At 37.9% G+C, this 15,134-nt stretch overlaps 1 protein-coding gene across 2 annotated transcripts in view; it reads right to left on the reverse strand.

Moving 5' to 3' along the window:
* Positions 1-15,134, reverse strand: part of PMVK (phosphomevalonate kinase) — a 269,053-nt gene that overhangs the window by 195,092 nt on the left and 58,827 nt on the right. For both annotated transcript variants that reach the window (XM_044080131.1, XM_044080130.1), the window contains exon 3: positions 1,808-1,960. In XM_044080131.1, the coding sequence (XP_043936066.1) occupies positions 1,808-1,960 (153 nt within the window). The remainder of the gene's footprint in view (positions 1-1,807; positions 1,961-15,134) is intronic.

The raw sequence follows: 15,134 nt of genomic DNA on the forward strand, positions 1-15,134 counted from the left end.
GGGTGGGTTTTAGTAGCTGGTTTACATTTTTCCAAATTTTTTGGGGGTTGTGTTGGTATTTAGTTTGTAATGTCGTGAAGTAGGATTTTTTTTTGTCCAGCCTAATGCATATTTTTTGCACGGTTGCGCAGTTCTTGGTACTTAGTTAGGCTTTGTGTTTCTTTGTTTTTTTTGACAGTAACGCCATGCAGTGTCTCTGGACTTGAGGATTTGTTTGGTTTCTTTACTGAGCCAGGGGTTTGTAGAGGTTCTAACCTTGATTTTGAGCAATAGAGCGACAGTGTCTAGGTGTTGTAGAAATGTTTTCTTGAAATATGCTACAGCCTGGTCAAGTGGGAGAGTTTTAGGGGGGTCCAGTCACAGTTACAGAGTAAAGTGTTGAGGACCTCAGGAGAGAATTTTTTTGTGTTTCTAGTGGATATATAGTTAGTGGTTTTGCATATGCTTGTTCTACTACGTATGAAATATATCATGTTGTGGTCACTTAGGGTGTCTGATAGACTGCCTGTGTGGGGGTACAATGTGGGGTTGTTAGGACCCAGTCAAGGATGGATTCCCTTTTAGATTTTTTATCACATCTAGTTGGAATTTGGACTAGCTGCTGGTAGCCATGGAGATTTATTAGATTACTAGGTGGTTCTGATATGCAGATGAACCAATCTAGGTTGAAATCCCCCAGAATAAGGGTTTCTTGTGAGTATGTGGAAGAACATCAGGATAAGAAGTCTTCAAGGCTACGTAGTTATGCACTCAACAGTGGAGTAAAAAGAAAAAAAAAATGACACATTAACATGTAAAGGTACAGAATGAAGGGGCACAAATAAGAAAATGTACTGACCATCTGAGGAAGCAAGCGGTATCAGAAAAACTTACCCTGCACAACTGCATATTTTTGCTTTAGTCATAATTATTTTAAGGCTAAAATAGTCAAATACACTAACTCTGCATGTGTACTCTGCACTTGTCACCTATACCACTTTTCCACCAAAGTTTAAGCCTTTTGACCTTCTGCTCATCTTTCCATCTGTATATTTACAGAATACAAACATAGCATGCGATACTGACAGTATTGCACATGTTTTCTTCTTGGTAATATTGCCTTCTGTGTGGAGTCTACATGTACTTCATGTATCCATATGGGTTTTTGCTAAGTGCTCTAGTTTCCTCCCATATCTCAAATAAATGTCACATGTAAATCAACAGTCCATCAATCTATGAGGGTGAGTATGTTTAAATACTGTTATGGAATGGCCTCCTACCCAAAATTGGTTTCTCTCCTCCCACCCTAATAAAGGGCTGGGATAAGCTCCAGCTATCTTGTACCCTGAAATGGATACAGTGGTTGTCAGGAAAAATAAATGAACAAATCAATGATTTTGTTACAAAACTTGTTCTGTCCCCCACATTGGAGTTTCTGTGACAGAACTGTGCGACTACAGTCACACAACTATAGCAAAAGTAAACCTACAGACTTGTTTTGTTGCACAGAACAGAGTAATAGATTAAAAGATATTCCAAGGCTATTAAGTCTTATGACCATGTAGGTCTTGCCAGGACCATCCCTCAGGCCAAGCCTCTTTCTCTGGGTGGGCGATACCAGTCAATCCCACAGAAAGTTTCTGGATAACTAGAATGTATAATGTCAACATAATGTCAGCATTGCTTTTATGATAGCTGTGCTTTAAACAGTGGTAATTGATTTTAATGTCAGATACCCACTTTTGTTTCTTTTCTTTATGCCTTGAGATTTAGATGCAAGAAATTGAGAGGCATAGCAATGATGCAAGAGTGAAAAGTCCATGCTTACCCACACCGGCTCTACTACATTCTGTACAATAATCCTGCAGAAAAATCCTGGGTCAGTATTACGTTTTTCCTCACCCCATCGGATCATGTCAGTTCGATACTTCTCCTTATACTCTGATGTCCCCAGCAGCAGCTGGAAATCCAAGCCATGCTCCTGAAACAAAATGAAAAATTATTATTTAGTTATCCCTGCGTTCATGTGGGTTTCCTCTGGGTACTCCGGTTTCTTCCCACATTCCAAAGACATGCATCTAGAGCATTTCTCCCCGGGCCTCTGCTGAAAATAGGCTCTGTCCTAGTCAGACTTTCTTGGACAACAAATGTTAAATAAATAAATAAATAAATAAATATTGTTATTTGGTGTCATTTCATGTTTAATATATTTTAGTAGTGCAGAATAACAGTTCTATTAGGATCTGTTAAGTTTATAGTTATGATAGTTTTATATGTATTTTAACTTTTTTAAATTTTAGAAATGGATTTTATGGATAGATTTAGGTGTCTGTGTTTTATTTTGGAGGTTATGGTATGTGTTTTATATGCAGTGTAAAGTTATTTTTTAACATTTAACTGACTGAGAAATGCAGTATATGATTTAAATTATGTAATTTTATGCTACTGTTTTTTAAAATAAATGTAGATTTGGGTTGGGGTTGTTATAGGTCATCTAGAGTATTTTTCATGTGTGATATATAAACTTTGAATGTAGTTTTTAGTGAGTTATATATATATATATATTTGGTAGGTTTTGGAGGAATTTTAGAAGCACTGATGATTCAGCTAGGATGTAGATTAACTTCTGATGATGTGCCTGGAGTATAGATAAAAAAAGTGATTGGTACAGGGGTCTATATTAGAACATCGAGGTTTAAAACCTTCGAATGTTCTAATATCGAACCTACGAGTTTAAAGTTAAAATATCGAAGCAACAGAAACCCAAAATCTTTCCTAGGGAAAGATTTTGGTTGTCTGTTTCTGTTGCTTCGGTATTTTCTGCACTGTGGTGGAAAGTTATGGGTCGGGTTCAGGTAAGTGTGCGATTATGTGGATGTGATGGTTAGGGCGGGTTAGGTATGTCTGCGATTGTGTGGACATGAGGGTTAGGGCGGGTTAGGTGAGTTAGGGTTAGGGAGCGGGTGAGGTGAGTGTGCGATAGTGACGGACCTTAGGGTTAGGGTTTGGGTTAAGGTAAGTGGATAGCTAGTGGTGTGTGTATAGTTTAGTGTAGGGTTAGTTGTAAGATTTTGGGTGCATGTGTGTGGATTGCTGTTTGCTTGGTGTGCTTGTGTTGTGTGTATATGTTTTGAACCAGCGATTTTTTTCCCCTAGGAAAAAAAATCGCTGTTCTGACAGTTCAAGATTGTAAGCTTTCTCTTACATAGGGTCGATTAATCACCGTTCGCTTCTTTAAGTGGTTGGTGATCTAATATAGACCCTTGGTATAGATACAGACTGGTTGCACCCCTGTCTCGGGTTTAACATTAGGATAAAATGTAACATCTTAGCTGTGGTGGTGCAGCGATAGCATTGTTGCCTCACAGCAAGAGGTTCTCCTGTTCGATTCTCGGCTGGAGTGCCTTCTGTGTAGAGTCTGCATGTCCTCCCCGCGGTCGAGTGGCGTTCGACAGACATGCGTGAATGGGTGTGCCTTCGTTGAAGGTTGGGCATCGGGCTGGCAACTCGGCACCATAAAAATCTACTGCCAATCATTAGTGGACCGGAGTTCCGCTGTGGTGACCCCTTACCGGGAAAAGCCAAAAAGACAAACAACATTTATGAAAAATTGTTAGTTATTTTACTTATTTGATATTTGTTAACGGGTTAGTTCGACTGGGCAGCAGCCCTTTTTTAGCAGAGACCCAAGGAGAAAAGCTTCAAGTTGTGGAAGTAACAAAAGTAATCAAATGACAGAATCAACAAACACATTTATAGAGTTAATGGGTATGACAAAATTGTAACAGAAAAAAAAAAACATGCTAGAACAGGTACAGTGACTTAAAAGATATTAGGGTTCAAAAAGTTACATATAGTACTACGAAGATAAACTAAAAAAAATGGTCACATGCATGCAAAAAAGGGTATACAAATAAAACTGTAAATGCACACTATGTACAAGAGATAAAATGAAAAATTAGCTTTACAACAAGATGGAAAATGAAAGGAAAAGGTGGTCACTCCTGGAATTTGAGAGCAGGACCTTCAGTGTTTTGAAGCAACACCTCTAACCACTGGGTCCACAAGAGGCTGTGGTTTTAGTAGGCTTCAGCTCTACCATCCCTTAAAGACATTCACCTTTCAGGAATTTTACATCACTAATCAGTGTTTTTTTTTTTGTTTTTTTTTTTATAAACAAATACATCCATATGCATGCACATGTTCATGCTCACACACAGATGAAACTAAATCACTTCAAACAATAAAACACTTTCAAGTCTTTCAAGGAGATCAAGTATATCAAGCAGATCAATGTATCAAATCCATTCTACCAGGCTCATACAAGACCTCACAGAAAATTAATTCTGTAATTACATAAAAAACAGACATTTCAGAATAGTTGAAAAGAATCATGACCAGTTTATCCAACAGTACCACAAGAGGAATCACTCTTCTTAACCACTTAGAGGATATAATAAAAAGCAATACTTCAGCTTAGCCTTTATTTGGAACTAGAGCTCAGCCCATCTTTAAGGGGTAACCAAGATGGGATAAGCAGGAGAAACGCACTTTTTATGGCAACATCATGGAAGAAATTTGATCAGTATACCTCATATAGATTTTCTGCTGCACACACAAAGTAAATTAAAAACATTTTCAAACTCACTAAGGACATATGATGTTTTGTGATGTGGAAGCCCTTCAGCTTGTGATACTGCACCACAAGTCGGCAGAGGAAATACATATACTGCTGTCACTAGCACACTTGCACTGCAGGCCAGTATAATTGGCATTGCAACCTGTAGGAATATAGGAATAGGCAGACTATGCATCAATGTGCTCCTCTGTCACAGTGGCCTCAACTGAAAAGGTAAGACAAGACAGGCTTCTTTACAGGATCAACACTAAATGGGTATAAAGAAAATCGAAACCAAAAAGGTAAATGCTGAAAGAATGGTTACTAAAGCAAAATTCTACAGCTTGGCCAATGCAGGATGCACCAGGATAAAAGTAATCTTATTGCCTAACTACAAGTATCACATACTCTAGTGATTAAGCTGATATTGTCTACATTAGGATAACATAGTGCAGATGGCACTACCCTGAATTAAGCAAAGTGCAGTTTCCAGAAAAACTTCTTGAAGTTATTCAGTACTTGCAATGTGATTCTACATTATTCATCTTTCTACATACTATTTTTCGATGGCCAGGACTTCAGCAATGCAAACTTGAACTACTGCACAAAAAACAAGCATGCACATCCCATTTAATTAATGACAGGAGACTTCTGAACATTTACACTGTTTATTAAACTGCTTCAAAGAAAGCATCAGGTCTTACCACAGGAAATCTAGATGGTAAGCACATCTACAGATTGTGGCCTTCTGCTTTTAATTTGGTACAAATTACTACAAGTCATCATATATAATATTCACTCAATATTCCTACTCCTGTTCTCTTCCACATATTATGCCAACTGTAGTCTAACATCATGTGATTACAGCTTGCTTACATTCTTTGCCACTCCTTAGGGATTTTAGTATGAATTACATATATGCTTCTGTTCATTTTGGTATAATGTTCCCAATACTTCAGCCATTGCCTATGATACCAAACAGCATTTCTGTATCTGTTGAAAGTTACTAATAGCTTATTCAAGACTGCTCATTTATTTCTACACCCTTCTGTGTTTTTTTCCCTTTGGCCACAAAATCTGGGTGATCTTGAAACTCTGTGAGGATTCCTTCTTCACAACATATTCTGCAAACTTATTCCAGGACTCCACAACTTAGTCTGTGAAGAAATGTTTTCTCAAATCTAAAGAGAAGTTAGCCCCTGCATCTTACTCCTTGTTCTTTCTTTCTTATGCACAGCAATCCCATCAGATCTCCTTGACATTGTCACAGACTCAAACAATCTCCCTTAACCTTTCTTGGTTCAAGTCAAAGAGAGTCTTCATGACACCTACTTATACCCTCCTCTTTCTTGGTGTCCATGGTTACATTTAAGGGACAGGTGTGCACTGGGGACATCGAGCCCAATGCCAGAGCAGTTCATCCATGTCCACCCTTCGCCTCTTCATTGGACCACATGTTATCACAGGACATTGATGGAGTCCACCAGGGATCTTTGCAATAGATGTTTATGTCACCAGTCTCCCCTTCAGGATGGTAACACCATCCCTCCTTGGCAATCCGTCAGTCACATAAGCTGCTAATTGAACCAGGGTCGCCAGGGCTGTAGTTAAGGCTTTATCACTCTACGCCACTGCAGCAGGAAGGAAAAAAAAAACAGCTTATTCAGTCTGCTCCTGATGAACAAATCTAGGTGCAATAATCACCTCCAAATCACTTTATGCATTTCCTACAATTAATTACATATTCCTTAGCTGATAAATCTCCCAGTACTGTCATAACCCAGCTTAATTCCCTTGGATTTGTTTCTACTAAACTTATTACCACATAGCTGTGCAATTACAAGCATTTTATCACAGTCTTTCCTATTATGCTTTCCTCCATCCTACAGTCATACATCCATCATTATGCTCTGTTCTCCACTACTTCTTGCTTCTTATCCTGGTACTTTGCATCTCCATCCTTCTTAACCATTTTTCTTTTCATACTTTCAGCAAATAACAGATATGAGAGTACTCACCATATTGGCTGACCTTTGTCAGAGTCAGACCTCTGTGGTTGGTATAACACTTGGGTTCACCATTGTATTGCTTTCACTTGGGTTCCTTCTAACTAGTGCCCTGACACCCAAGATGAATTCTTCATACTTCCTTTGGCCCTCATATGCCATTCCTGCAACTGAGTTGTAAGATACATGTTCTTGGGGTTCCCCAGTGTTTACAACATACTAAAACAAGGGAAAGACCTGAAAGCAGACATTCTGTCAGGGTTGTAGAACTATTTGCAGGAGGTTCTGCTGTTATTATATTGCAGCTGCAGTGTACTGGACAAGGGAAACATGCTGACAGGATGAGCACTTGTATACCTGCTACTTTTTACTTTGATGAGACACCTGCAGGGGATGGAACACTGAAGCAGGGTCCCAACCAGTGTCCCAAATGTGTACAAAGAGACCAAACTACAGAATGTGGATTTCGGGACTAGACATTCAATTACTGAACAACATGCCTACTAACTATGACATATCAAGATGGCTGATAGATGTACCTTGATGGTGAAATTATTAAGGCCAAGACCAAACAAATGACAAGCACATGAGGGAAAGGTTATAAGATTTGCAAACTGAAGAGGAACACGATATATTTCAGTTCAGAGTCTTTTCCTAATGGCAATGAAAGCCACCTGACCAAAAGGCTTCTTGTCAACCTCCACTGTCTACCTGTGGAGATTTGCAAGCTAAACAGTAATTATTGAAGCAGCCAGAAGAATCCCAGTAAATGCAGTCAGCCCACCAGATCACATTCAAGCTCCTAGAACTTGGACCAAAATTATGCCCAATAAGGCCAACATTTAAAGGTCCTAGGACTCTGCTATTCTCAGCCCCCACAGTTCAATGAAACCAAGTCATGATCTTTCCCAGCAGGATTTCAGTAGCAAGTAAAAAATAAACATGATGGGAAAACAAGTACAGGAATTTTCAATTGAATGAAAACATCTTCACCTGTGCTCTGCAGAAGAAAAACAAAAAGAAGTAGATCTCTGTTGTCATCTGCAGTGAAGATACAGACTTCAACCTACTCAACAAAACTCAAATCTTGGATCTCTGAATTTCCAACAAGGTATCAAATTCTGCCAGAGTGTAGACCTCCACCTGGATAATGCCACACCCGACACCCCAGTCCCAGACACATCTGGGCAGCTTTTGTAAAGGGAATAGGAATATGTCTCCCACAGCCCACATGTTCAGGTACCATACCACCACACAACTATCTAATCTCACCAGAAATGGCCCAGGCCTTAGGTGCAGACTGAGAACCTGCAATGCTAAGAACATACCTTGAAGCTTAAGGACACTGATATGGAAATGTTTCTACAATATTCTCTAACAGACCCTGTATCTGATATCAGTGAATGAACTGAGGAAAGTAGGTGAAAGTAAGCGTTTCTCCAGGCTTTGGGCTGAGACACACTATTCTAGGGAAGGAATAAAGCATAGCAAAAGTTTAAAAAGTAGAACATCCATTGTTTATTCCATAAGGCACATATGGCCTAACTGAAAGCATATCTGAGGTGCAGTCTATGAAGTAGTTCAGGAAAACAGATTATAACCTGCAATGAACTTATGAAGGATGCAAGACACAGTGCAGGACAGAGTTGGTTATTGCTACTATAAAATATACGTACTGCATCAGCAACCATCAGGAGCCATGAAATAGATGTGAGAAGAAATAAAGATGACACAGCAAGATAAGCAAAAAGTAAAAGTAAAACAAAGGCAAGTGAAGTACTCCAAAATAATCCTTTATATGAGCACGTTCGTTCACTTCAGTGATATGAACTTCTTCAGTCTGAAGAAGTTCATATCACTGAAGTGAACGAAAACACTCATATAAAGGATTATTTTGGAGTACTTCACTTACCTTTGTTTTATTTTATTTTGTTACACAGTAAGATGTCACATGTGCCAGCATTGTGCTGGGTGAATTAATGTACAACATGGAGCATTTTATGTCTTTTCAGTTAATAAAGACTTATCACTTTCGCCATTAATCCATTTATCATCTGGCAATCAAAGTGGGTGATCTGTATGACATCTTGCTCTTTTGGAGCAACATCACATAGATAAAGACGGGTACAGCATTTAAAATTGGGGTTACTAAACACATTTCTGATATAATGGGTGTCACTATCAGGATATCATTATACAAACATTTGGTACAATGACTCATTGTAAGTTTATGTTCAAAGCTATGTATAAGAATCAAAGACAGGAAGCCCTAGATAACAACATAAATTTAAAGAAGTATGTAGATTTTTTTTTAACTGAAAGTTACCTGGGAATATTGTCTAAATGAGATGGTAGAAATAAAGTAACTAGAGAAAGCAAAAGAAAGTGTAGCTAATTTTTTTTAAATATTTACTAAAATAGATGTGTTTATATAAATTTGGTAAAATTGTTACAGATCTACTCACACAGGTTCTTCTCACTGCAAAGTTACCAGATATGTATTTAGCAATGTCATCTACTAGCTGAAATTACAATAGAGCATTTTCTTCCATAAAGTTGAAATATAGTTTTATAAAAAGAATTGAAGCATATTTTAAAAGTGTTTTTAAATTGACAACTAACAAAACATTTAAGAAACAGTGTGTATTCTACTGATTCTGTAAAATAAACATTTGGTGAAGTATTTAAAGCACCAATCATATGGTCTTATTATTGGAGATGTAATTTAAAATCTGACATTTAAGCAACTGAATGCTTTGTCCATTTACACCTTCTGATAAATTCAAGAATAAAACTACTTAAGGCTTGAAGTGCATTTTATTGTTTCTGTTTAATAAACGAGTTGTCATGTATCTACAGCTGTGTACTACATTCTTCTGAATACTAATCAATATTTTACAAGAACTAATTAGCTGGGTTATAGCATCTTATAGTATACTATCCATCACTCATTTGCCCTGGGTTATGGTTCTCCGAGATTAAGTAAACCCAGGGTTCCTAGAGCACTGTAAAAGGACTATCAAAGAAGTTGTATAGCTCTCATGCCTAGTAAACAAAGAAAAACATTAAACGGAAATAAATAAAATGCCATAAATATGACTAAACACAGATTATACTGGCAAGGGTAAGAGCAGCAGGCACAGAAAGATGTGTGAACTGGGTTGTTCCACACCATGAATTTTTTTTTTCAATAAACCAAAATGGTGTTTTTTTTTTTTTTAAATCCCAGCATACTGGCTTGCAGTTTAAATCTGGTATTTTGTAATTCAAATTAAGATGTTTAATGTCATGTAGAGTATTTGAAAATATATTATTTTTAGATATATATTTTTACTTTTTTTTTTAATAATTAAATGTACAAAATATATTCCACATCAAGAAGAGCTCAGTTATGATTGCTAGTTTGCAAAGGTAGGGATTTAGATGTTGTTGTCCTCTCAACATCTACACATCTGCTTGCATAAAGATTTAGAAAGAAACGTGTGTGTGTGTGTGTGTGTGTGTGTGTGTGTGTGTGTGTGTGTGTGTGTGTACCCCAACACAGAGACATGCTATTCTTCCACATTAATTTCGGTTAACTCCTGAAGTCAGGTTTAAAGTATAAAGTAATCTTTCTTTTGGTGCAAGGTAGGAAACCAAATAGAATTAAGTGTTGGCTGCTTATCTGGAACTTTAAGACCTGTAAATCTGGAAATAAGTATATTTATATATTGTTTTGGGTTAGATACTCTTAAATATACAATTGCTATTAACTGCCTGACTACCTGGTATCTTTTAAGCACTTGTCAATGTGCATAGTACTTGTTAAGCAGCTCCTAGAACAAAGTTGAGAGAGAAAGGCCAATGAGGAAAGCAATAATATAGCTTGGATGGAGGTGAGGGAGATGTTCAGTTTGTTGAGCAGCATATGTTTCATTGCATTTTGGAGGAGCTGAAAATAAGGGGTCTTCAGGAGAGTGTGAGGGCCCCAGAAGAGAAGAAATCGTGAGAGCTGGTAATGGAATGACTGATCATCTGAGAACAGCAGTGTGTGACTGTACAGAAAGGGGCAAATGGAGGCTACAAAACAGGAAAGAAGAAAGATAGGTAAAAGAGGAGCACAGATAGGAGTTGTCAAAGGAGTACAGACAAGTTTAGCAGCAAACAGCAAGATTAAGGAAAAATATGGGATAGGCAGCCAGGAAAAGGATGACAAGGAGAAAGACGTCAAGGTGTAAGGAGTGAGCCAGACAGCAGCATCAAGTGACAAAATGGAGTCAGTCCCAAGTGCGATCATGTAAGAACCAGTACTACATTGAATGAATGAGAAAAACGGACAAAGAAAGACATTCAACCACACAGAAAGGACAGTGAGCAACTGGGATTAGAAGGCAGTGTTCATCATGGCTATCTCAAAGCCTGCAATTGGAAACCCCTCAAAACACTATCCTTACAAAGCGCAGTCAATTACTTCAACTCCACCTTCATAAACATCCTCAATACCATGGTCCCCCTCAGAATAATACAAACAAAGGCTAATTATTCCCCCTGGCTCTCCAAGCAAACAAAAGTACTCCTAAAGGAAGGGGACGAAGTATGGTACCTATGGACCCAAAACAAAACAATGGTAAATCACCAGAAATACTTCCAACTAAGAAACAAATCAAAAAGCCAAATAAGACTGGACAGAAACAATTACTATACCAACATACAACCTAGGTATTAATACAGCTCTCAAAAATTCTGGACTGCAAATCAGCAGAATACTAAAACCAGGACAAACTCTCCCAACCAACCTCTTCCAACCCCTCTGAAAATAATGCCATCCAGTTTAACAAATACCTCACTGAATCCATACAAGTTCTTACAAGCAAAAATTGCCCAACACTACCACCAAGTCTTGCTCCCCTACTCCACAGAGACAGCACCTTCAACCAGTCCCAACCCATACCATCCTCAAACACTTAGTCAAGCTAAAACCCACAACTCTTGCAGCTGACAACCTCCCCACTGTATATCTAAAAATAACAGCCAAACCATCTCTTACCCAGTTTCCCTGCTATTCAAAAGTTCCACACCTGAACAACACATTCCAACCCTCTGGAAAATTGCACATATCATATCCCTTCACAAAGGCAGACTTTCCACAGATTTTTTTCCAATTATTAACCAATTGCAATCTTATTTCCACTGTCAAAAATCCTTGAAAGTTACATTCACACTCAAATACAAAACCATCTCCGAAATAATAAACTCCATACCAATAACCAGCATGGCTTCCAACTCAACCATAGCACCACAACAGCCCTAATTAGATTCACAAACACTATCAATCAGTATAGAAACAAAGGCAACCTGGTGTCATCTACATTTTAAGATCTATTGAAAGCTTTCGATACAGTCTCCCACAATAAACGGTTAACCACTATGACTGAGCTTAATCAAAGTTACTCCAGCTTAACCTGGTTCCAGGACTACCTTACTGATTGGCAACAAGCTGTCTGGTGGAATAATGTCTCATCACCCCTACTACCAGTAACCCAGGGTGTCCCTCGGGAGTCCATCCTCAGCCCTCTTCTTTTTAACTTGTTCACCAACAACCTCCACACTGCCTAATCTCAAGCCACACTGATCCAGTATGTAGACAATTTGACACTAATCTGCTCTGCTCCAACCCTCCTAGAACTTCAAAACATAACCCAAGAATCCTTTAACACCATTGAAACATGGCTGGCTGATGCCCAGTTAATCCTTAACCTCAATAAAATTAAACGTATCCTTTACCACCCCAATAAACCAAATACCACACCTCTTGCTTTAAATTATGTTTAGCAACAATACAATAATGGAACCAGTCTCATCCACTAAGCTACTCAAAGTTATTATAAATCTAAACCTGAGATTTGACCTACACATTGCCCAAACAATAAAAAATGTCCATACGAAACTAAACACCTTATACCGATGCAGAAACTACCTGACCAATAACTCCAAAACCATCACTGCTAGGACCCATCTTCTATCAACACTACTGTATGCATCACCTATTCTTACTAACCTTTGCAACACCGACCTAGCCAAGCTATCCATCTGCTACAACAAGATAGCAAAATTTGCCACAGACACCCCTTATAGAACCCACCACTGTCAGGCCCTAAAGCAACTATCTTGGTTGGAATTACCCAACCAGCTCACCCTCAAGCAACTCTCCATGGCCCACCAAATGTTTTCTGAACCTGAAAAGACACCAGCCCTACAAGGCTTCCTAATCCCTCACACAAACTATCGACTATTAAGGTCCAACAACAAAGCACTAATAGAAGTAATCAGAAGTAAAAACAACTCTGGAGATTCCCTATATTTCTCTTACATTCCAAAATTGTGGAATGCAGTGTCCTTTGACATCAGAACTACAGCTAACTTAAAAAACTTCAAGCATCTCATCAAGGCCCACCTCATCAATTTCTGGCTATGCACCTGCACCGATCAAGGTTAACCATAACACTTTTCTCTTCTCCATTACTTAACTCAAACTAATATTCCCCCCCCAGCTGCTCTCCACTCCACCTTCTCACACCCCATAAATCTGACGCCATTAGCCAGTTGCTGAACTTACTTTTTCTCTCTAAACTAAAGCATTACCTATTTTCATAATGTACTATCACTCTGTACACAAAATGTATTCTCTCTATGGTGCTCATACTTCATGTGATTTTGCACAATCATTGTGCATCAAGCTTTTCTGTAACCCTTTCATTTTAAAACCATGGAATTATCCTCTTTCCTCTTCTAGCATCTTACTAAAATATACTCAGAATGTACTTACACTGTAATTGATCGCTTGCCTAAATCTTGTAATAGTCCTGCGTAAATGTTGACATTATCTTGTACAAAACCTAGAGCTGTGTTTAGATAGAACATCACTAATGTATAATGTTTTGTGTTTTTGTTTCTTATCTTACTCAGTTTCTGTTTTTATCGATGGCAATGTAATACATATTGTACTAATGATGGAACTTTTCTCCCCGGGCCTCTGCTGAAAAAGGGTAACTTGCACAGTTGGACTTTCCTGATAAACAAATGTAAAACAAATAAAAAATAAAATAAATATACAAGAAAGGAGGAATCAGCAGGAGAAGGCTGAGGGGAAGGACAGGAACAGCGGAGCTAAATGAGGGGAATAAGAGAACAGAGCCTAAGAAATGAAAAACAGTGGTTAGAGCTTTTCGGGGAAAAATCTAAAACAGAAGTGTGAGAGAGATCAGGAACAGCACATGGAAGGAAGCAAGCATAAGAGATAGCAAACTGGACTAGATTAGTGGAACTGGGGGGGAAAGGCTGCTAAACAGAAGCATACTGACAACTGCAGGAACTGAAGGACAAGACTGCCAAAGTAGGGAGAAAACAGAATTTTTTATGTGAGCATTATTTTACGCAAATCAAATTTAACAAAGCAAAAATACATATGCATGCATTCCAGAACAATTATCTGATGTGATCACGAGATAAGAAATGACTGAATTAATTGTTTATTATTGTGGTTTAAGTTCCAAAGTCAAAGTTGCAGTCCAATATGATATAATTACTTGTGTGTTTGGGTGTGGAGTCTGTTAACAAGTACATTTTTTTTCCTGCATCAGTAAACAAAAATGTGCACATGCTTTCCAGTCATACACCCTAAACTAAAAATATAAACAATGACAGCAAACGAGTTAATATTTTGAATGGTAAAACTTTTAAAATTAAATGTTACTTTACTTTCTAGAAATGCAGTCTGTGACAGAAATGCAATCACCTTTTACCAAAAACACACAATCTTCCCCTTCTATACTGACCACAAATATTTTAACCCCATAATCATCACTTTAGGAAATTTAAGTTTTCATAACCTTCTCGTCACTGGTAATCGTCAATGTCATTGACACATCAGTGTATCTAAAACTGCACACTTAATTTTTTGGATGATAACTTCAAATACATTACTTTATTACCTCTGTCTCCCCATTCTATCTTGCAACTACATACTACACATTTTCTAGTATTAATAACTTAATCGCCACCAAATAAAGACCAATCTGCATAACCTTAATTATGTAAGGAGAAGCATATAGCAGAGCAAAACTGAGTCATATCTTCTAATCCAATACCTCCATTGCCCATTATGCAGACAATCCTTGACTGTACCATTGTCTCATGAAACTTCAAATACTTAGTTTGAGTTCCATCTTTCCAGCCATCTTCAAGCTGAAGAATACTCACCTCATAAATAACTACCAAATACTGTTAAATACCTCCTCTTTGCAAAGGAAAATGTTAAACATGCTTGACAAAAACACGAGCAAGCATAAATAAATGAGTTAATTATACTATTCTGTGCATTATTACAGCAAAAAGTAATCATATGTGTGCATGAAATTAAACCAAATACAGGGAGTCACAGTAAAACAAGAATTTACTAGAATGACATATCACAGCCTATAGAACTCCCACTACATTAAACATCTAAGTTCTCTCTTACTGTTTTAATTCTTTGTATCAGCAGCTTAAAACAT

The sequence above is a fragment of the Protopterus annectens genome, chromosome 8.part0, assembly GCF_019279795.1.
Source record: "Protopterus annectens isolate FY-2018-M chromosome 8.part0, PAN1.0, whole genome shotgun sequence".
NCBI classification, from domain to species: domain Eukaryota; kingdom Metazoa; phylum Chordata; order Ceratodontiformes; family Protopteridae; genus Protopterus; species Protopterus annectens.